The sequence below is a fragment of the Botrytis fragariae genome (assembly GCF_013461495.1).
Source record: "Botrytis fragariae strain BVB16 chromosome Unknown tig00000012, whole genome shotgun sequence".
Taxonomy (NCBI): Eukaryota; Fungi; Ascomycota; class Leotiomycetes; order Helotiales; family Sclerotiniaceae; genus Botrytis; species Botrytis fragariae.
Genome location: NW_023500989.1, coordinates 1,011,580 through 1,033,366, shown reverse-complemented (window position 1 = coordinate 1,033,366; position 21,787 = coordinate 1,011,580). Strand labels below are relative to the sequence as shown.

At 45.5% G+C, this 21,787-nt stretch overlaps 8 protein-coding genes across 8 annotated transcripts; 2 read left to right on the top strand and 6 right to left on the bottom strand.

The window, feature by feature from the left end:
* Positions 1-98: 98 nt before the first annotated feature.
* On the bottom strand, positions 99-3,161 carry Bfra_002546 (putative glucan 4-alpha-glucosidase protein; the record flags this gene model as incomplete). The annotated part of the gene is made up of 1 exon (XM_037332963.1): positions 99-3,161. One exon carries the CDS (start codon positions 3,159-3,161, stop codon positions 99-101), a length of 3,063 nt encoding a protein of 1,020 aa, XP_037195091.1.
* Positions 3,162-3,586: 425 nt separating this feature from the next.
* Bfra_002545 (putative cytosolic fe-s cluster assembling factor cfd-1 protein) lies at positions 3,587-4,572 on the top strand (the record flags this gene model as incomplete). Its single annotated transcript, XM_037332962.1, has 2 exons — positions 3,587-3,619; positions 3,676-4,572. 2 exons carry the CDS (start codon positions 3,587-3,589, stop codon positions 4,570-4,572), a joined length of 930 nt encoding a protein of 309 aa, XP_037195090.1.
* A 650-nt stretch (positions 4,573-5,222) lies between these two features.
* Positions 5,223-7,309, bottom strand: Bfra_002544 (putative aromatic amino acid aminotransferase protein; the record flags this gene model as incomplete). The annotated part of the gene is made up of 4 exons (XM_037332961.1): positions 5,223-6,279; positions 6,333-6,465; positions 6,525-7,010; positions 7,111-7,309. 4 exons carry the CDS (start codon positions 7,307-7,309, stop codon positions 5,223-5,225), a joined length of 1,875 nt encoding a protein of 624 aa, XP_037195089.1.
* A 683-nt stretch (positions 7,310-7,992) lies between these two features.
* On the bottom strand, positions 7,993-9,326 carry Bfra_002543 (putative esterase protein; the record flags this gene model as incomplete). Its single annotated transcript, XM_037332960.1, has 3 exons — positions 7,993-8,093; positions 8,240-8,405; positions 8,457-9,326. The coding sequence occupies 3 exons, from the start codon at positions 9,324-9,326 to the stop codon at positions 7,993-7,995; spliced, it is 1,137 nt and encodes a 378-aa protein (XP_037195088.1).
* A 198-nt stretch (positions 9,327-9,524) lies between these two features.
* On the bottom strand, positions 9,525-9,826 carry Bfra_002542 (uncharacterized protein; the record flags this gene model as incomplete). Its single annotated transcript, XM_037332959.1, has 2 exons — positions 9,525-9,644; positions 9,674-9,826. The coding sequence occupies 2 exons, from the start codon at positions 9,824-9,826 to the stop codon at positions 9,525-9,527; spliced, it is 273 nt and encodes a 90-aa protein (XP_037195087.1).
* A 120-nt stretch (positions 9,827-9,946) lies between these two features.
* Positions 9,947-11,073, bottom strand: Bfra_002541 (putative wd domain-containing protein; the record flags this gene model as incomplete). The annotated part of the gene is made up of 2 exons (XM_037332958.1): positions 9,947-10,971; positions 11,028-11,073. 2 exons carry the CDS (start codon positions 11,071-11,073, stop codon positions 9,947-9,949), a joined length of 1,071 nt encoding a protein of 356 aa, XP_037195086.1.
* Positions 11,074-13,050: 1,977 nt separating this feature from the next.
* Positions 13,051-15,968, bottom strand: Bfra_002540 (putative fungal specific transcription factor domain-containing protein; the record flags this gene model as incomplete). The annotated part of the gene is made up of 2 exons (XM_037332957.1): positions 13,051-14,803; positions 14,902-15,968. The coding sequence occupies 2 exons, from the start codon at positions 15,966-15,968 to the stop codon at positions 13,051-13,053; spliced, it is 2,820 nt and encodes a 939-aa protein (XP_037195085.1).
* Positions 15,969-20,871: 4,903 nt separating this feature from the next.
* Positions 20,872-21,541, top strand: Bfra_002539 (uncharacterized protein; the record flags this gene model as incomplete). Its single annotated transcript, XM_037332956.1, has 3 exons — positions 20,872-20,968; positions 20,992-21,294; positions 21,402-21,541. The coding sequence occupies 3 exons, from the start codon at positions 20,872-20,874 to the stop codon at positions 21,539-21,541; spliced, it is 540 nt and encodes a 179-aa protein (XP_037195084.1).
* Between the last annotated feature and the right edge of the window lie 246 nt (positions 21,542-21,787).

Here is a 21,787-nt window from a genome sequence, read left to right as displayed (position 1 = left end):
GTTTTCTTTTGCTTTTCTTTTCTATCATTGTACACATACATATATGCAAAAAGCCTCCTCGGTTTTGCCGATTACTTCCTTCAAGTGGTCTAGGTAGCTCATCGTTTAAGCATATATCCCAAATTGGGCAAGCCACCCACGATTCTCTTCACAATCTCATCCTGCTCCATTTCAAATTTAGTCTTTGAATCATGATTTGCATAGGTAGGGACCGGAGGTGAGAGTATAGATTTAGGCGAAGGAGTAGAGAAGGTAACGGTCTTAGGTTTTGGTGGAGCTGGATAAGATTGAGGTCTTGGTTTTGTGGTTTGTTTGGACAGTAACATAGGGGCAGGTCCTGTTGCGATTGCCGGTGCAGGAGTTGGTGCATCGAAGAAAGAGAAATCGACTGACGCCCAAGGATCCTGCATGCTGGTTGAGGGAGGTGGCATCGAGGGACTCGAGGGTTGTGACCAGTTACTTGTGATTGGTGGGGCTGATACAGAGGTGCTAAAGGGAGGAGGTTGAGACCAGGTATCTGTGAAGGTTGTGTTTAATGGTGAGGACAAGATAGGTTGTGGCGAGTGATCGGAAAATGCTGTGGCTGACAGTGCCGGTGACGGAGGGGGTAGCGCAGTTGATTGAATTGGCACTGGAGTAGTGGCTGGGGTAGACCACAAGTCTAAAAATGAGGGATTCGAAGATATAGGGGATGGAATAGTACCGGATAATTGCGGGGAGCGTAATGCTATAGGGCTTTTAGATCCAGGAATTTGTTCGAGCCTTGATTTTGGGTTTAGACCAAATCCAGATTGAAGCTTTGTAACCTGGGGATTTGGAAGAGTAATAGAGTTGGCAAGTGTATCTCCAAGGCTCATCGACTTCTTATGCCTCAAACCTCGGGTGGGAAACTTCGGAGCCTCAGTAACAATGGGCGAGGAAACCATTTCGCCCCATTCATCATCATTTTCATCATCGTCTGAATCGTTAGAAATGAAGGCTAAATTAGCAGGTTTGCCGTTCGAGCTATTTGTAGACGGGGGTGGCATTGAAATTGGTCGGGGTTTCTTGACCGCTTGGACAAAGCTTGGGGGTGGTTCGATTGGAGATTTGGGTGCTGGACTGGGTAATGCAGGACTTAATTGCCCAAAACTTCCAAGGGTAGAGTTCATCGGGAGGGTGAAGGTTTTCATGAAAGATCCTGTATCTGGGGGGGTAATACCAGAACCAGAAGCTGTCTGCATCGCTGGTGACGAAGCCCACCCAAATTGTGCAACGGGAGGCGGTGGCGGTGCTTTTACATCAACACCCGAGTCCACTGAATTGGTCGAGCTGCGTTCTCTCGGTTTCGATGGTGAACGAGACTTGAACCTGGATTGATCTCGAGTTACCTCTTTCGACGATTTCCTAGGAGTATCAACTGGTTCCTTAGCGGCTACCTTCGCTTCGAGCTTCACACTCTTTCGTTTCGAGCCAAGAACTGTTGCTAATGGAACAGGTGGTGCGTTTGGATCATTCCAGCCAAAAAGAGAACCACCTTTGCTTGTGTCGCCAAAACCAACATGTCCATCATTTCGATCTTCTTCCATCCATCTGGCCACTATCTTTTGGGTCTCTTGCTTAACCTGAGATGGAGCCCATGAGATCCGAACATAGTTTTCATCGTCTCCAGTGTTGTGTTTTCGCATAGTGCCATACCTTGATACTCTATACCACATCTTTCGTTCCTCAGTAGATGCGAAAGTATCAGCAATGATAGTATCAGGTATAAAAATCCTTTCGGCTACTTCATCGTGTTCTTCCTTGGCTTCCCCGAACAATGTCTTCATGGAAGTCAGGTCGATAGAGAAATCAACGGGTCCTGTCGGTCTTTTCGGTGAGCGCATTTTCGAAGATTCGTTTTGTGGTGTAGCCAATTCGGATGAAATGGGTTGCTCAATCGAATTGTGATTTTCCATAACTTCTTCGCCATCATCCGAAAACCCCTCTTCAAAATCTCCAAAATCTCCGAAGTCGTCATCATCTGGCTCTTCAGCTTTGGAACTCTGTTCTATTTCTTCTTCATCCTCTGGAACTTCTGGCTCTTCAGCATTGGAGAACTCTTCTATTCCATCATCCTCTAGAACTTCCGACTTCGTTACAGAGGCATGTTCATTATCCAGTTCCGTCGAACCATCAGTTTCCTCTTCTAATCTGGCATCTTCCGCAACAAGCTCGTCTTTTTGCTTCGCTGGGTCATCGAATTCTTTAGCTGGCTCCTGGACATCCGGCGATACAGCTCTTATGGTTCGAGACCTTTTCGGTTCTTCATCTAAGGATGTTCGTGGTGAATCTGGCAGAAGTCCATCGTGATGACTTATGTCAGACGGCGAAGAAGACGGTCGCGAAGATTCATGCTCGGGCACCTGTGTCGATGGCAGAACAGTGTCGTCTGATTCATGATGTTCGTCTTCGATGATTTCGGTGCATAGATCACTCTCAGGTTCTAAATCAATACCTAGTCCAATTGCTTCCTCATTATCCGTATTCATTCCTCCTATTACCGGTTGAGCTGTTTCATCAGAGAGAAGTTCTACTGGCTCGAATTTTGTCTCGTCGGAATCCTCGGGTTGAGGCACAATTGCTTCGAATGCCTCGGGAGACTCTACTTCGGAGTCCTCATCAGTGGCTTCTGCGATGGCCTTTTGAAAAGTGTCAAGATTTGTAGTTGTAGCCCCTGAATTAGGCTTGTCTTCAACCTTCGCGGACTCCTCAGAATGAACCGCGTTTGCCCAAGGATCCGGAGATGGTTCTCGAACAATTGCAACAGGTTCTGCCAAAAGACTCGGTGATAATTTCGGTGCTGCACGCGCAGGACTTGGAGAAGAATTACCCCAACCAGGCGATAATGCTCCAACATCATCCTTTACCACCTCCAATTCTCTTCCACGACTTGGTGTATCCCATTGTTCTGCTGCGCCGTCCAAACCCAAACCCCCTTTCTTTTTCCCTGTGTCCTCTTCCCAATCACCAAATCCATCGTCCGAAGTATCCCAAGTCGCATTAACGTTATTTCTCAAAGCTTCACTTGCTTTTCCAACCTGATTTCCATCTGCTACATTGTCAATGCTTCGAATCCCCAAACCATCATCATTATTCAATTCGTCGGCCCACGGTGAGCCCCAAGGGTCGTCCATATCCATTCACATCCCCCTTTGAAAACCTCTTTCATATTGATGTTCTTTCGACCATCATCTGCAGATCCGTTCGTATATATTATTTATGCTTATGTTGACTAGAAAAGCGCAATTTCGTGTATTGTAGTATTGTTACTCGTATTAATTTCGAGCTCCAAGGGTTCAGGGTCAATCAATTTGACAATTCATCTGTTGTAAGACCCGGCCCCGTAACGTTGCTAAAGCCTAACAATGCACGCTAAAAGCGTCATGGATCAGATTAGTGATGGATTTTCAGCGGATTAACAGTAATTGATTAGCAACATCGGATTGATAAGCGATAAGAATTTCAATATTCTACCCATCTATGTATTGATGATATGTCAAACAATGCGACAATGACTAGAACAATACATTTTACCATTTTTATTTGATTCTCTATATCTCCAAAGATGTCTTTAGATAAAGTGAAGCACATTGTTCTTGTAGGTATCCTAATGCAATCATAGTACACATCATCAATTAACAAAGAACCTCACAGGTCCTCTCCGGTAAAGGAGGAGTTGGAAAATCCTCCGTCACAACCCAACTCGCCCTCTCCCTATCTCTAGCCGGTTCCTCCGTCGGAATCCTCGATATCGATTTAACCGGGCCCTCCATTCCCCGTCTCTTCTCCCTCGAATCTGCCAAAGTAACCCAAGCACCCGGCGGCTGGATCCCCGTCCCCGTTCACCCCTCCAACCCCTCTTCCTCCATCGGCGCCCTATCATGCATGTCTCTCGGCTTTCTACTCCGAGAACGAGGCGATGCAGTAGTATGGCGCGGACCGAAGAAAACAGCTATGGTTAGACAATTTCTCACAGATGTGTTATGGGGCGAACTCGATTACCTTCTCATTGATACCCCGCCTGGTACATCGGACGAGCATATTTCGCTGGCGGAAACACTTCTCAAGAATGCATTTCCGGGCCAAGTCGCCGGTGCGGTGATTGTAACGACGCCGCAGGCTGTGGCAACGGCAGATGTGAGGAAAGAATTAAATTTCTGTACGAAGACTGGAATACATGTTATCGGAGTGGTGGAGAATATGAGTGGATTTGTGTGTCCAAATTGTTCGGAATGTACAAATGTATTCAACAGAGGAGGTGGAGAGGTTATGGCCAAAGATTTTGGAGTACAGTTCTTAGGACGAGTTCCGATTGATCCTCAATTCGGAATGTTGGTAGAAGCAGGCAGAAAACCAGTATATCCGGAAGGAACGCTAGTAAATGGCAAAGACATGAGTGGTGCCCAAAACGATGCTAATACTGTTGGGGATGACGGGCTTTTGGTAGAGAAATATCGGGACTGTTCTCTATGTCCAATATTCAAGGATATAACTAAACAGGTTATGGATGCTGTAGAAGGAAAGGCTCCAGAAGAGACGCCGAGTGCTTGAGATTTGGTTTGGTACGATAGGCGGCATAATTGCTGGTGTTGGGGATTTTGAGCATTTATAAGACGATTACTAGAAGGACAAATCTAGCGTCCCAAAAGGATGGATTTAAATGATTACAATGAGTACCTACATTGAATGAATATACGACTGAGATATTGCGATGCGATTTGGGCTATCTAAGTACCTAGGTAGATATTGCCATTAACTTCAAATCAAATGATCATGTGAACTATATGCATTCTCACCTAAGCCTATTCAGCGGAATAGCAAGTTATTGCTCGATATGATCACAGACATTAACAATTCACCAATCTAAACAAATGATTACAGATCTCTCCCAGGCGCATACCATTACCTTATGTAACGTATCACTCAGGGCTTATTGTTCATAGTGAGCACCCCCTATGATTTTCGCTTAAGACATCTCGTAGAAGGACTCAGGTGGCTTAAAACAATAAACATCTCTGATTTGTTTCTAAATCTTCTTTATTTATCTTGCAAATTCACAATAAGTACACATGAATTATACACTGTAACACAATCTTATATTTTGTGTTCAAATATTACATCCAAATCCAAAGCGCCTCGTCATATCTCCACCTTCAAATGTACCACTCCCTATGTTATCATACCATCATGGACCCCGCAACCTAACAAGCCATATTCATACCCAAGTTCCTCACTTCGCCCTCCATAGCCCCCGCATTATTTGCTTCAACATCAATGTCATCCAAATCCTCCTTATCCTTAATCATCCAGAAAGCCTTGACTCCCTCCGCAAATCTCAAACTACTCTTCTGCACCTCCTCTTCCTCCACAGCCGCAAAACACAATCTGAAATATTGCCAACCCCTCTCCTCCGCAATTTCCGGCGTGGGACTAAAAATCGCACCAGGAGCTGCGAGGACGAGATGGGGCTTCATAGTTAGGAAAATCCACAGCACTCTCGCCAATTTGGACCCGGGGACTTGTTTGGCCAATGGATGAGTATCGAAATGCATATGAATCCATACGAACATTCCACCGCGCGGCCAGTCAAAAGAATACATCTTCGTCTTGGTAATGACTGCCCATTCGGAATCGGAGATGGCTTTGGAAGTGCCTTGTTTGACGTGGTAGCGACCATCTTCGAGGGCTGCACACATTCTATTCATACGTCTTTCGTATGTGCCTCTCAAGCCCTCTAGCCAACGTACCCAACCGTCAGTCTTCCACCCTGTGAATGTGAGCTGTTCATTTCTGGATTTCTTGCTAAACTCAGCAGAAGCAGCTTGAGGACCCATAACCAATTCCGCAATCATTGCCTGAACGAACCCAGATGGGGGTGAAGTGGTGCATTCCGTGATTCGCAAAAGACGCTCTACGACAGCTGGCTGTGCCGTTATCCAACCTAGACGACATCCCGGCGCTACCGTTTTCGAGAACGTATCGAGACGGATTACTCGTCCATCGTAATCGAAATTTAGATATGATGGGACGAGACTATCAAGATATGCGTACCCGGTGGAATTCTTGAACGTGTGCACTGGTTCTGGCTCGGGTAAAGTCTCACTGCGAGCTTCTGCTTGCAGTCCCGCCGCGGACGGAAATTGGAGGTACCAATATGGATCATCTTCAATAATCATTACATCGTATTTACTGCAGATGGCGTAAAGTTCTTTGCGTCTTGGGATAGACAGAGTACCACTAGTGGGGTTCTGACCAATGCTATTTTACACAGTGAGTATCGATAACAATAAGGAAGGTATGACAATACTTACGTGATGGTATACATCATATGAGGTCTTCTACCCTTCGAATCATCCCAATTCTCGAGTACATCTTCGAGACTACCAGGGCCCGTTGGGATCATTCCCTCAAGATCAATCTTGACCGGAACAACCTGTATACCTCCTAAGAAAAGTATCAGTAACTTTACAATCTCTCCATTTTCAAACCCCGCAAATACTAACTTGGTCTACAAGCCTGAACAGCCGTCATATAAGCGAACTCTTCACAAAGTATCCCCGGCCTCTCTCTCACCCAATCTCTCTCCTCACTCCAAACATTACTCAACGCCTCAATCGCCTTCGAAAACCCATCCGTCGATCCACACGTCAACAAAATCTCCGCACCGCCCTTATACGGAATATTCGGATGCAAATTCTCGCGCGCAAACTGTCGCACAAAAGAATACAACGGCGGATACCCCTGCGCCTGTCCATACTGCAACGCCGTCGTTAAATCAATTTTCTGCAGCGGATTCGGCGTCGTTGATAAATGGGGAATTAACAAATGTCTCGAAGCATCCGTCGCCGACTTTTTAATCGTCGTCGCGGCGAGCTTTTGCGAAAGCTCGCCCGCTCCATTGGGGCCGTTCGGACTGGGTGTGAATCTTTCCGGCTGTGCAATCTGGGCTTCTAGCGTATCGTAGGGAAAAAATGCCGCGTTGGGAAGACCTGAGACAATCGATTAACATATTGGTCGGCGTGCAGTATCTAGCTGCCGCTGCTAGTGGAACACTGTAGCGTGGCGAATGCCAGCTTGAATGAAGCTTACCTCCAGCCAAATTTCCTATTCCGGGAATCTGGAAGAACTTGTAGAAACTTTTTACGGCGCTCTCTTGACGAGCCGCCGTTACGCGGGAAAAATGATGGCTTAAATCTAGAGGTGGTTTGGCATCTTCATGTTCTTGATACATGCTCTTGATTCCATTCGCGAGAAGGAATTCCGGGGTTTCCATTCCATTGTTCGCCATTTTAGATAGGAATCGATATGGTATAAAGATGCAAGTATTCACAATTGACAAAAACCAATACTCACAACAGATAATAAGATACAATCTATGAAGAAAAGGAAAATGAATATACATTCGATTTCTAGCTACCTAGATACCTACTTACTCCGTATCAATATTTGCTTACTGATAACGTATCAGTGCATCCACTGGAGTTTACAAAGCAAGCTCTAGGAGTTCCCACACCATAATTAGTTACACCGAACCGATAAGCTTTTCCGAAAGACCGCCCCTTATTCCGTTACTCCGCCGAAGCTTAAAGGTGGAGAGGCAACATTGGGGCAATAAAGAGAGATGCTCCTCTTCATATCAATCCCTTTTCATAAATACAAGTCCTGAGTTCTAAGTTATCCGCTTTGAAATGCGTCAAAAGAGACCTGAATAATCCGCCATCAAACCCTAACGTGCTAACATCTCAATTCACGATCTTTCTATCAAAAGCAAATGTTATCTAAATCCCGAGTTTCTTAACAGTCACTCTCGATAAAGGTGCTGAGTGGCAATTGCTCTATCTAACCTTGTCTATTCGTAATGACCAAACATCTGCAAACAACGAAGCACGGAAAGACGCCATTATGATGTGCAACCAATTGATCGTTCTTTCGAACTCCACATCCATGAATCTTAATGACTTCATTCCAGCCTTACTTAATAGCGATCCCCCACACAGCAGCCAAAGCTCGAATTGCTTCACGATTGTACCTCTTACCATTCTCGAGAATATCATCCATCATCATAAAAGTATCTAGAACGATCAATCATTAGTGCTTTCCATGTATGTAGTCGAAGAACAAAGTAAAACTCAATTGAGAAGTGAAAAAGATATAAAAGAGAGGAATGCAAACAGACAGTAAAAATAAGGGGTACACGAAAGGAACCGATTGTACTTACGAGGCATTCCTTTCATACAAATAACTTCGGCGTGAGAACCTGCAGCAATCATCTTTTCGCCGTAAGCTTTACCTTCATCTCTCAGAGGGTCCATCTCCGCCGTCATAATGAGAGCCGGTGCCAGCCCCTCAAAGTTGTTCGCTAGCAGTGGGGAGACTTTCCAATTCTACCATTCACTCGTTAACATGTGAATCATTAAGGGGTAACGAAAACTTGCATTATAAGTATCCCGATCCCTCTCTCCTCCCAGAAATTTTGCCGCAAACCATTCCATCCTAGCCACCGGCAACGGCACCGTAAATTCCATCTCCCTATAACTAGGGTACCGATCCCATCCCTCCTCCGTCAACTTTCCATCCGCTCCATATCCATCCAAATCCACAACCGGCACGCCCAATAATTGAAAACTCAACGGCATTCCCTCATTCCTACAAACATGACTCACAACCGCCGCCAACATACCTCCCGCGCTTATGCCTCCCACCGCAAACCTCTGCCTATCCAAATTTCGCTTCTGGACCATCTCATCCGATTCAATCCATTTAAAAGCCTCAATACAATCATCCACTGGGATAGGCCATTGATATTCCGGCGCCAACCTATAATCCACATCAAAGACCACACAACCCAATTCCCCAACCAATCTCTTACAAAACTCCATATCCGTTTCCAAGCCCCCGAAGACCCACCCCCCACCGTGAAAATTGATGTACGCGGGTCTTGGTTTCCCTTCATTAACAGTTGGAGCTGGTTCGAAAATCCTCACTGTGATGCTGTTCTTTCCATCGCTAGATTGTGTGACTGGACATTGAACATCGGTGATTGAATGTACGTCCGGTGCTATAGCACGTCCGTATACGATGTTGTATTTGCGAGGATTGGCCCTAAACTCCTTGATTGGAATTTGATGGGTGGCCAATCGTCCCGCTGAGTAATGGGCATAATATTTTGCGTAGACGGGATCAAACCGGGGAAGAAGATCAGGTGGAATACTGTTGATAAGAGGTTGAGATATGGCTGCTGGTTTGATGTCTGTGGAGGGTGATATATCTTCCCCTGGAAGATGAAAGACGTTTGGGTAAGGCATCTGTGAATATGAGGCTTCAATTGTCTTGGAGAGCACTGTGTATCATACGAAATGGTGTATGAAATATTAACTGAATATCTATTGGTATATGAGATTGATGAAAAATGCAGTTGCTGCCTCCACCCCGCGCCACAGATGTGTTGTCGTTATCGAATATTCCCCGCAGATGCTTATCGGATGGTTCGGATGATTCCGCCACTAAAGCAATTCTGCGTCGTGACTACCGGTTTGCATGCATCGGAGGTTATTGATGCAGTGAAATGTCACATCCAATGTGTTGTATGTGAAAGCCTTACAATTTGTCATGTAAACACTTCGCTGTCAATAAACTGGAGCCATGCTCTAACTTTGACAACGGAGGAGAACAAACATATATCTCTTCCCAATAAGCCGCTGGGCTTAAAGCAAACTACACTTGACCTACGCTGCTGAAATTCTTGGCCAACCAAGTGTACTGCCTTGTTAAGGAATGATTGTTTTCCGGGAAAGTAAGTATGCATTGAGCTTGGCGGCAGACTTCATCTTAGAGTCTGCGTAGGTGGCAGCATTTTGAAGAGTACCTCTGAATTGCCCATTTAGACAAGGGTCAAATATCGCAATTCAATCAACAAATCTTGCGCTCATGACGGTCCAAAAACAGTGACTATTCCATCGGTACCAGCACAGCACCATTGGTCCCCTTTGCCATTTTCTTTCCAGGCGATGGCACTGATAACGTTCGTACGTTCTTTCTCTTTACCATCCCGACCAATCTTTTTCTTGCCTTCGGCTTCCGAACCTTCAACTTTGATCCTATGCAAAACATTTCCAGTCAAGGTTTCCCAGACCACGACTTCACCATCTGGTCCCTTGACATTCTCATTCCCCGATAGCACCCACTTCTCATTACCTCCAAAGCAACTTCTGACTCTGAACTCCTCATTCTTAAATCCCTCATCCTTATAAGTCTTCAAACATCCTCCACTCTCCCTATCCATCAACCTAACACACCCATCCAAGCTCCCCACCAAAACACCTCTCCCATCCCTCGTCCTCATCAAGCTCGTCACACTCCGTCCAATAACATCAGTCTCCAACGTCCCAGCCCTAATATCATACCACCTAACCCTCTCATCCACACTCCCACTAACAATCTCATACTCCCCACCCCCATACCCCTCATCCCCTCCCTTCCCCGCCAAAACAACACTAACACTATCCCTCGCATCCTCCATAACCATCACCGGCTTCATGCTCCCCGCTCTGATATCCCAAATCCTCACACTCCGATCAAATCCTCCACTAACCAACAAGCTCTCCTCGCTTCCCGCAAATACGACACTATTAACCCGGGATGTATGTCCATTATTCCCCCCAAACTTTCGAATCGTCTTCGCTGTCTGAACATCCCAGAGAAACACGCTGCGGTCACCGCCGCACGATGCGAACGTAGCGTTTGTTGACGCGACTGCTATGGAGAGGACTTCATAACCATGCGCAGAATAAGTTTGGATCAATTGGCTAGGTTTGGGAGGTTGATGAGGAGCGACAGATTGAGAAGAAGCTGCGGATCGTGAAGGGTTATACAGTCGAATATTGCGGTCGGCGGAGCCCGTTAAAATATACAGCGAGGGAGAAGATGAGTATGTTAATGCGTGGACCGGTCCTTTGGTAACGAATTAGTTTTGGTACTTCCCTAAGAGATGCAAAGCTTATACACACCATTGGATCCAGTAAGTTGCGTCAAAGGCTTGGAAGGAAATTCCATTCTGGTTGTAGAAGTTTCATCGCATCATTGTGGATTAAGATATAAAGTCCTTAGATCATACACAAACAGATTCAACACTATCATCGCACATCATTAAAGCATCATAAGAAATTCTGATACTCCAAGCTCATTCTGCCTACCTGTTTCTCACCGCCAAAACCTTCAATTTTGATGCCTCATATGCAAGGCTTCAGGAGACATAACGACATCCATGGATAAATCACTGAGCTGCTAGAATTGATATTTTATAGTTTGCCTTTAATTTAGCCTATATATATTTTATAGCAGACTTTTGAATATAGCAAGGGTCTCTGAAATTAGACTTTCATCAAGTAATAAACATTCTCCCGATATTCTGTCTATTACACCGCACATGAAAGTCAAAATGGGTGATTCCCGTTCGAGACCATCACTAAAGAAAAGGATTGAATCATGTTCTTCAACTGTGCGGTGATAGGTATTCGGTGCAATATGATTACCGATTGTTGCCCTTTGATGCACCAACTTTGAACACCACCGTTGTTTCCTTCATGACAATTCCTCCATCTTCCTAATCGAGAGCTCGAACCTCTTGGATTTTCTCCTTCGCACATCCGGCAATCATCGACAAGTCCGTTTTATAGCATCACCTGATCGGCACAAAAGCCACTCCTCTATGGTGCGCTACTCCTCACCTCTAGTTCCATCCTGACTCCCGCCTCAATACCCACCGAACCAAGACCAACACCAACACCAACACCAAAACCAACTCCCTATCTTAGCTCCTCCTCTCTTATCTACCCGACTCACCATCCCAATCCAGTTCCCCCTCGCCTTTCCCTCGTTCTAGAAACCCACGTCAAAACTCCGGTCTCCCAACTCCCATCCCCTAACTCTTAGCACCTCATCTACCGCCTAAGCGTCGGCACCACTACCGAGTCATCTGCGCTGCCCCAATCCCAGATCCATACCCACACCCATCCCAAACAAACAAGCCCTCTCTACGTGTCCCCTTCCCTCAAAAATCCCAGCCCACCGGTACACACTAACCAAGTTTCTCCACCCTCACTAACCCAAAACACCTCGCACTCACCCAAACTCTAAAAACGAGCGATGGGCATCGCTTCCGCTCTCCTGAAGCAGTTAGAACTTTCAGCTGCCGAGCGGCTCCTGCATATCCCAGACCCAGCTCGGCATTTCCAGAAGCCAGATAAATCCCGACCTAGGAGATTATTTCGTTTCCGCTGTGTAACTTAGCTCATCGACTGCATTTAGTCCACCGGCAAACGTCAGAGTCGGTCGATCTTGACGTAAAGCGTATAGACACGGTTGTGAAACTCGATGTACGGACGTAGTGGTGTGGCAGTGGTACCTAGAGTGGTGTAGATAGTGTATGTAATTTGTGGGTTTGTGGGGTGCTACGGAAGTTGGCTCTCCACATTGAAAGATCGTCGATTTTGAACAGATTGAGTTGGAGAAGGATGGGGGTGTGCTCGGGCTTGGGCGGTTAAAAATGTTTGAAGAAGGAAGTGAAAGTGTTTGAGGCGGTGGTGGAGGCATCAGATGTTCTGTGAGGTTATTACTTGTAGTGGTGAAGATGAGTTCCTAGATGTTGAGGCATATTAATGAAGGGTAAATGTGTTGTCAGTTTGTCACAGTAGTCATATTGAAGAGCTGGAGAATGTAGAACATGTTTGTAGTTTATATATACACAATCCATAGTTTGACTATTGGGACAAGATGAAACAGATTTTCAAGGTGATAAATGAAATGTCATTGATGTAAACTGATTGAGAACTAAGAATCCGGTATGTACTGTATTCCATACCTATGCCGCTGCCTCGCTATGCAAGATGCTCTCATAATCATCCAAAATGCAAAATGCAAATGCATAGCAATCCCAAACGCCTCTTGGTATCATTCCATTCTCCTTCAGAGGACCCGTCATCAATATAATAAAAATGTAATAATGTACAAGAACAACCCTTAAAAATGCATTTATATTTGTGGATAAATGCCATCGTTTTCACGAGAGAAAGTTTTCTCCAATGGTTCTCTCATCTCAAAAATTCCAGCGCTAGATTGTTTAGCAGAAGCTGACCAGCTCCTGCGTTCGACTTCAATCAAGTCACTCACGCGTCCCGAGACGAGTGCTTCCTGTATCCTTGCCATCTGCCAGAACTGTGCAATCTCGGCAATCACTGATTGTGCGCCAGAGAAGGAGTCGATGATAGAGGGTATTGAAGCTTTATGTGTTTTAGCCGAGAGAATATCGACTGCAGAGAGAATAGCATATCCCACGAATGGTGAGGAGAATTCGATGGAAGTATTTGAGCTTGGCGATCTCATGCCGGTAGATTCACGACGATCAGCTACCACATCCATGATTTTCAGGAACTTCTTTGCTTGCTCCTCAGCTATAGAAATGTAATGAGAATGTTGTGACTTGTCAAGATTGTAAGGTTGAACATATCGATGGAGCTTCATGAATGTTGTGTGATACACTGCATGCATCGTTATGTAGGAGCCCAGTTCTCCACCATCGGACATTCTTCCCATTGAGTCCGCTGGGATAACAAAGCGGTTCGGCAGTGTGCTTTTCCAACTTGAGAGACGATCCACTGTAGATCGATAGAACTCATTGAAATCAGAGCTCCTTATTGGTTGTGGTCGTTGTGAATTGCTGTATATTTTGGACATAACATCACCCCAAATCGTTGCCACGTTTATTAGGTATGCCATTAAGTTCAAAGTCCGTGGATAGTCTAGGGATCGCGGGTTTAAAACTTCAAAAAGAGGATTTTGAACATTGACCTGATTTTCGAAGCTCTCCTCATCGCAAGGTAGGCGAAGGTATACGTGTTTTGGTTCAATCATGCTCAGATGTCCAGAGCAGAATCCATTGAATCTATCCATGAGATAACAACTCCAAAAGGTTCGTCGTCTGCACTCCGCATATCCACTGAAGTTGAGCCCGAAGGGAAAACTCTTGCGGTAAGCATCGTCACTCTTCTCTATCTCTATATTCAACTTCAAGCCTGTGGCGGCCCTCACAGCGGACCCACAGAAATCCCATGAATCATTAGGGTTGTTGATTGCAAAATAGTATAAAGCCAATAACAAACGAGCCTGAACTAATTGAATACCAATGTGACGCCTGTCGCATGCATATCTGGCGACTTCAGCATATCGTGCCGCCAGATGCTTGTGTTGAGATCGAGGTGAGAATACTGCTCCAAGGGCAAGTATGGAATAAATGAGCATGAGGTCATTCAAGGACTTATCCTTGGTGGAACGGGCCCAGCCTGTGAATTGATTTTTTGGAAACATGAATGAGGCGGTCTCTGGCACGTGTTTGAAGAAAGTCGACAACAACTCGTTAGCAAGATCTGTGTTTGCAGAGTGGAACGGATCATTTTGCCACTCCGTTTGTAAGGTATGATCGCTCAATCGATTACTTTCTGGCTCAGCCCACGCAGCTCTTGGGGATGTTGCGTCTTGAACAGAAAGTCGTGGTGAAGCTTCTGATGCTACCGGAGTGTAATCATTATAGCCGTTGCGCTGTCTCTTGGTATGCTGCTCTACTTCCGGGCTTGCTCGGCGTAAGTTTTGTCGCGGCGAGACTGAATGGCTCCCTTCACGTTCCTCGACTCTGAAAGATTCACCGTCAGTCAAAGAAGAACCTGGCCTAGGCAGGCTATCCTCCGAGTCAGCTGGGGGCGTATCTGGGGAGTTGTGACCTCCTCGGGGACTGTTGAAAGACTACCATCAGCAAAAGCGGGATAAATTATGAGGCAGGACAGTATCTGCACAAGTGACATAAACGCCACTTTGATTATGCTAACTTACGCATTCTTGAACTTGCACACCCTGCCGAACTTGTCGCATTGCACACACCTAGGGTAGTCTGGATCGCATTTGATCTTCTTCTCCCTACAAGTGATACACGCAATTGCAAGTCTCTTTCTTGGCTTCCCCGCTTTGGTGACTCCCCAATGAGCATTTACATTCTCTCCATCAATTACTGTCTTGCAGTGAGTTCCATCGTCGTAGAAATAGCACATTCCTTCACCTGCAACGTCGGCTTGTCTGACGAAACGAGGTAAAAATTGAGTTCCTGTCCAGATCTTGGGTCCCAGACCATCCTTGACCGTCACGGGCTCGCCCATTGCAGTACCAGCAGGTGTGGGAATGTAGTTTCGTTGAGCTGGGGCATGATCACGATAGAATTGTCTAGTCTCGTGTTCAGATCTAGAGACATGATGTTGGTGTCGGTATTGATCAGGATGAGCCCTCAGAGCTGGAAACTGATCTTGTCGAGGAGATTCGGAGTGAGGTGACCAATTGTTGCCCGGAGGCATTTGACCTTGACGTGGGTCATGGTTGGGGTATTGGGGTGCGTATCGAGGAGATTCTGGCATAGATCCCAAGTTGGGACGAGTAGATGGAGCAGGATAACCTAGCCTATCGAGCGAATCTGGTCGAGAGGCGTGTGTATACTGTCGTGGTGCTGAACGTTGAAAGTTTGCATCAAATGGGCGGTCTTGATGTAAAGGTGTAGTAGGTAGACGACCATCTTGAGGGGATGAAGATGGAAAGATTGGGCTCTGTCTCTCAGAGTATGGTGATTGCGCAGGTCTACTTGGAGGTGGTGCGCCGCCAAAAAGACTGGTTATTGATGGGAGTTGCTCTCGAGGAGCTGCACTATGGGCTGGTTGGTACATGTCACCTCTCCTTGCGTGGTCGAAAGGTCCTTTGAGTTCAGAAACAGGGGACCGTGGTAGTGAGGTATTATTGTCACTTCTCTCGCGCAAAATGTTTACTCGCTGCTCAGAAGTGTTGTGAAGGGGGGAGCAATCCTTGGTTGTGTTTACCAGTTCGTGGGAAGGTGAGGTGGGCGGTTGGGAGAATATCATTCTTGAGGGTGTATACTCAAGCTGGGGAATAGACGAGAGTATATGGTTGGTCTCTAAGATTTGTACAAGGGCGGTATAGATCCTTCCCTGAAAGGTAGCAATGTGGCACAGACACGGTTTGTGTCAAATATATCAGGATGCTGTAATTGCTTCGATACTGAACCAATTCAGCTGACCTCGAGTAAGGGTAGTTGAGCTGTTTTCAAAACGGCAGTCGCAACGAAGTACCGCCAGTCTTAATTGGAAAGGCAGGAACAGTGATTGGAATGAATCGTGGGTATAGTGAGGAAGTACAATGTAACAATGACACGAGGAGGACCCGAATTGAGAGTCGAGATGTGATAGGTATATTGGTATCAATGAATCCTGTCGGTAATGGAAAAGTGAAAGTGTGGCTCATGCTGTGACCACGAGTTCGGACAAACCCATTATTCTGGAAGCAAAAGCTCGTGCGAGGCTGGTCGAAGTATGCTTAGTAGTATAGTCGTAGTGGTGATAGTAGTGCTGTAGTAGACGGGTGGTATATGAAGTAGGATGGATGGATAGATGTAGAGCAAGCGTTAAAAAGATGGAGTCAAGGATTTTAAACCTGGTAATTGCAGAAGGAACATGCAGTTCAGAAAGCCGGTCAGAATAAACAAGGGCTTGTTTGAAGAGCGGGCCTTTATATGTTATGTGTATCTGTGGAGTGGAAAGAAGTGAAGAGGACGGTCGAGAAAGAGACAAAGGTATTCTTCTTATTTTTTGGGGGCGTGGAAGAAAAGGTGGATAGTGAATATATGTGATAATTAAAGATTATCTGCGTCGTAGATTGAAAGGAAGAGACCAAGAAGGGACTAAAGAAGACTAAAGAGGACTAGGAGACTAGGACTGAGTCGATCTAGAAATCCCTAAAATCCAACCATCACATTGAATCCAAGCTTTTTTATTATTATTTTTTCTCCCTTGGAACTTGGGGAGGGGTTTATGTGGTGTGAGGAGTGAGGAGTGAGGTGTGAAGAGTGAGTGGTATAGTGCGTACGGAGTATTTCGAGTAACAAGCAAGCCAATTAGTAACTAAATGCTCTAGTACCGGTAATCGGGTGAGGAGTCAGAAATTACCAGCATGCTAGTGTGGTGGTAGTGTGGTGGTAGTGTGGTAGTGAGGTAGTGAGGTAGTGTGGTAGTGTGTTCGAATAACTTCTTGACCATCTCCCATCTAGCTGCTTTTCTTAGGCCGAGATCACAATCCACATCCATCCACATCCATCTTCGCACCCATATCCATTTAGCCCGTTTGAACCAATCTGGAAACAACAAGATGCCATTCGTCCACTTTCGCGCTTCGGCATCAGGATAAATGGGTCGGAAGGCGAGAGGATTAAGGTAGAGGGAGGGAGGGCAGGCAAGAAAAAGACGGTGCAAAAGTTCGAACTTGTGGGGTATGAGAATTGAACAATGATCGATGGATCAGTGATCGGAAATGGATCTAAGGAACCATGGATCCGTGGCGGCTCAGATGTGATGTGAAAGGGTTAGAGTGGGAATGTAATAAATTAGTAAAATGGTAAAATGGCACAATGGCAAAATAAACAAATACAGACGCCCCCTTGGTCTATCAAATGATAGGTAGCAATGGTCTAGGGATACTACATGGTAATATGAGGACTAGCTCCGTCCCGACTGGAATCCTCCATTCAGATTGACTTTATACGGATCTGAGTCTGGTGAAGATGAAGACCTCGAATATGGAAAAATAAAATTTCAAACTTTATTTTCATTTGGTGCCACCATGGTGCCATGTTCTGCACCAAGCTTCTTTAGAGAAATCTGAGATATAGTAGCATTCAATTTGGGGAGGGGGCTTAACCGGGGGATGGGTAATGTATTTCACGACAAGGAATAAGGCGTGGCAGAGCAAGGTATGAGAGGCCAGCTCGCAAAAAGGAATACAAAATGGATAATATATTGATTTAATAAAGACCGACCAGGGATGAAGGTTTTACCAGCTAGCGGCTTTATTGTGGATGCTAGGGAGGTATCTATCTCTCGATATTTTACACACCCTCCTCTTGTATGTTTATGTAGTATCATATAGTATCATCTATGTACGGAGATACTAAAATAGACTTCCTCACATGGAGAACACTTGACTTGATCTCCTCACATGAAGAGTAAGAGCTGGACGCACAAAGATTTCAGAAAAAGGAACCTGTCTTCCGTATTGTTGTCTACCGGCATTGTTCATATGGTTCATGGCATCATGGTCTGTCTACCGCTATATCCACTGTCCATCGCCCATCGCCCATCGTCCATCGCCCATGTATTGCCCAGAAACTGATAAGATCGTTTAGCCTCTTATGTCAACTGTAATGATTGGCACATACTTTTGCAGCTTGGATTTATTCAAACGTGCATAAGTTACTGATGTGTCGGCTATTAGAATGAAGTTTGACTCAATTAGTGCCGTCTAGTAAGCCGTGAACGACATAATTAAACCTACTGACGCCGGCACCCTCTTAAACTTTCTTGTAGTCAGTAGCCTGCACACTTAATAGTCCGATACACATTTGACTTCTAAAATAGTAAGAGGTCTGACACACTTTGTCATCGAACTAGTATCAAATACCGGCCGATATACGCAGGGAATCCTTAGACGTACGCAGATATGGTATTGTGCTCATAGTCCCTCAAACCATGCCTAGATGCCGGTATCATTACAGTTTTACCGTATTTGGTGTATGGAGTACAGAGCAGATAATGTCCTTCTCGTTTCGAAAGGGATCTTCCGTCATAATTAACGAGGAGTGATACGATACACTGCACCAAGTAATGGTAGACAGTATATTAATTCTGGCCTGTCATTGGTGTATTCGTACCGGTCTCCAGAAACAGCTGCAAGTACCCAGCTGCCATTCCCACTGCCGTCCGTCCCCATAAATTTTGAGTTTGTCAATGTTCAATCTCCATCTCCATCGGTTTCCACTTTCCACTTTCGCAGCATCATCTGCAAAAATCTGGTAGGAAGTGGAAGTGGAAGCGAATGCGAAATTAGTGCTTGCGCAGGTGCTCTTAGCAACTATTCAGGTTCATGGGGGAAACGCAATCCACATCCCGTCGCCTCACGTCTCCATATAATGCTTCTACCCGACCTTCGATGATACGGGAAATCGGGACACCAAGAATTCTTACGGCCGTTGCATCCCTAGATCTATGAGCTTGCCGAAGGCGTGCTGGATGCCTACCTAGGTAGGTACGATAATAAGATGTGAAGTATTTTGGGGAAGGCTGGCATGGCATGGCTTGTCGTAGGTACATGGTTAGAGTGTGCTCTCTCTATCTCTATCTATCCATCTCCACTACCACTGCTAATTCTACAATATGCTTATTCGCTCTTTTTGATTGTCATACAGAAATTGCTCAATGACTGTGAAAAAGGAAACCTAGATGAAACGTGTGACTACTTTGGGCGAACATCAAGGCATCAAGGGACCTCTTTGCTTATTTCTCGCGGTTGGGATTTCTTCAATATCGTTAAACAATGTGTCTTTAAAGAAGGAAGGATTCTAGGGGAACAAGCATTATTAGAACCTTAGCCAAGTTGGGTAATATCACACGGGATGCTGCTGTGCTGGAATTGGTAATTATTCTGTAATCGTGCCACCTGCAGGTTTGCCTGACTGACGAATCCACCAACAACTAGAAGGGTTGGTTCTATACGACGTATAACATCCATACCAGTGCCACCCACAACCCAACCCACCACCCCCCACCACCATACAATTTCCCATTTACGAATGTACAACGTAAGATCTTGCAAGTTGCAACAAATCCCCTTAGGCTCATCTCCCAGCTCCGTGCCCGTTCCCTCGGTACTTAAAACGCTCGGTCCCGAGTGCCTATTGGGAAATATAGATTGATCCGGAATTTATCATCTTTTGGAACTTCCGAGAATTGGTGAAAATTCGATCAGTCTTCGCTTCTGGACGAGGGTTCCATACCTTCTCATACGGAGACAGGGAGGGAGGCTCCTCACACATACCTAGGCTAGGCAGTCTGCTCGAATTTCACAGTACAATGCAATACGATACAGTACAGTGCATACCCACTTGCTACAAAATCCTGATGACTATGGTACAATGGTACTCTACTGATTGATTTTATTTGATTTGGTTGTTCAATCTCTCACTCAGGGTCCTACAAATGACATTGGTCGCCGACCGTCCGCTTTTTGTCGTCATTGCACAAGCTTTTCCCTTTCTATCCACTGATTCCACTCATTGTATTGTCTTGTAACACACATGAGTAATCACCGGTCATCATGCTTCCGAAATGAATCTTGAAAAAGTTCGTGTAAAACAGTGCTGAATAATGATAGGCACGGGTAAGTAGGATCTACCAAAGACATGGTGAAAAGATCATCGCTGAGCAGTCTCAATCAAGCCCTTCCTCTCATGATCAATACACAGCGTACATCTATCTCTGCGGTCGTATATTACCACCTATGCGAGTGATCATAAGAAAAAAGGCCACGACATTTGATTCACATGTTCCGTTTGAACTTTGACAACAAATCTCGTCTCAAACATTTAAAACAATATCTTGCTTCCCAAGGTAACGCTTCGATAACTTGTAATTATGCAGGTGATGCCCTTTACCCTGATCAGGGACGTGCTCCGGCGGCCTCCAACTTGTTTAGGCTTAATGTACTTGGTAAAACTTGTCTGGATTCTACAAGCAAACGAAAAGAAAAAGAACGTTTGACTGATCCACCTATGTGCTCAAAGCCTCAAACATCACATCCATTAGCTCCCGGCTGATCTTGAAAAATGTTGAAATGTCAATCATGAGTAGAAGCGAGCAAAAGAACAAGAAGATGCAAGCGTGAGATGCAAAAAGAGCCGCGCTTCAGGGGCTTCTCAGGATGATCTCAAGCCACCAAGTGCTAAAAGACGCCAACGGTGAAAAGATGCCAAGATCGATTCGTCTATTGGAAAAAGCAAGTACAGCATTTCATTTCGGTACATGTCCCTTGTTGATATAGACAATTTCTTTTCTTTTCCTCTCCCAAGAGCCGGACGAGACGCATATTTCATATTTCCGGATTCGGATCCGAGTGCATATCTCTACAGTGCCGCAAACGGGCCGCAGCATGACCCCCTCCCCATATTGCTTGTTGCCTCCTCGCAACTATGGCCTCTTCGGGTAATCTTCAATCTTATCCTGGGACACGACCTCCGTGGAAATTCCATCGACTCGTTTGGTGCAAGACGTGGTATTCCCGCAAGAATCCATGAAGCCAACGATAGCAATTTTACTCCAACGGCTAAGCGCGGTCAGCAAAGAAGTATGCTCTGTTCTTACAATGATCAAGTCCATCCATGTCAAAGGAATATACCGAAACTGATATCCAAAGAACTGGTAGGATGACCCGACTGTGCCTCCTGTCTGCAGGGACAAGCGCCGAGATTTGGGACCAACCAAATTTATCTACACTCCTCACTGCAGATAATATGGAGAAGCAGCTCGGGTCTGGTGCCAAGGCTTCAGGGGTGGGAAATGGCCCTTCATGGGTGCCACGAAGTCCACGATAAGGCCAGTCACAATGCCGTCGGACGTGCTTGCCGAATAACCCGGGAGGGGTTTGGGAAATACCGTTGTAATTGAATTGCGGTACATCAGAGTGGAGTGAAGAGTGAACCATGTGATTTTTTTCATGACAAAACCAATATTAATGCCAACATCGAGCAGGAACACTAAGAAGGTATGAACATTTGGCAATCTTCCTTCAGTACGTAAAATTCTCCTCAAGCACCCAAGTAATACCTTCCACAGAAGTT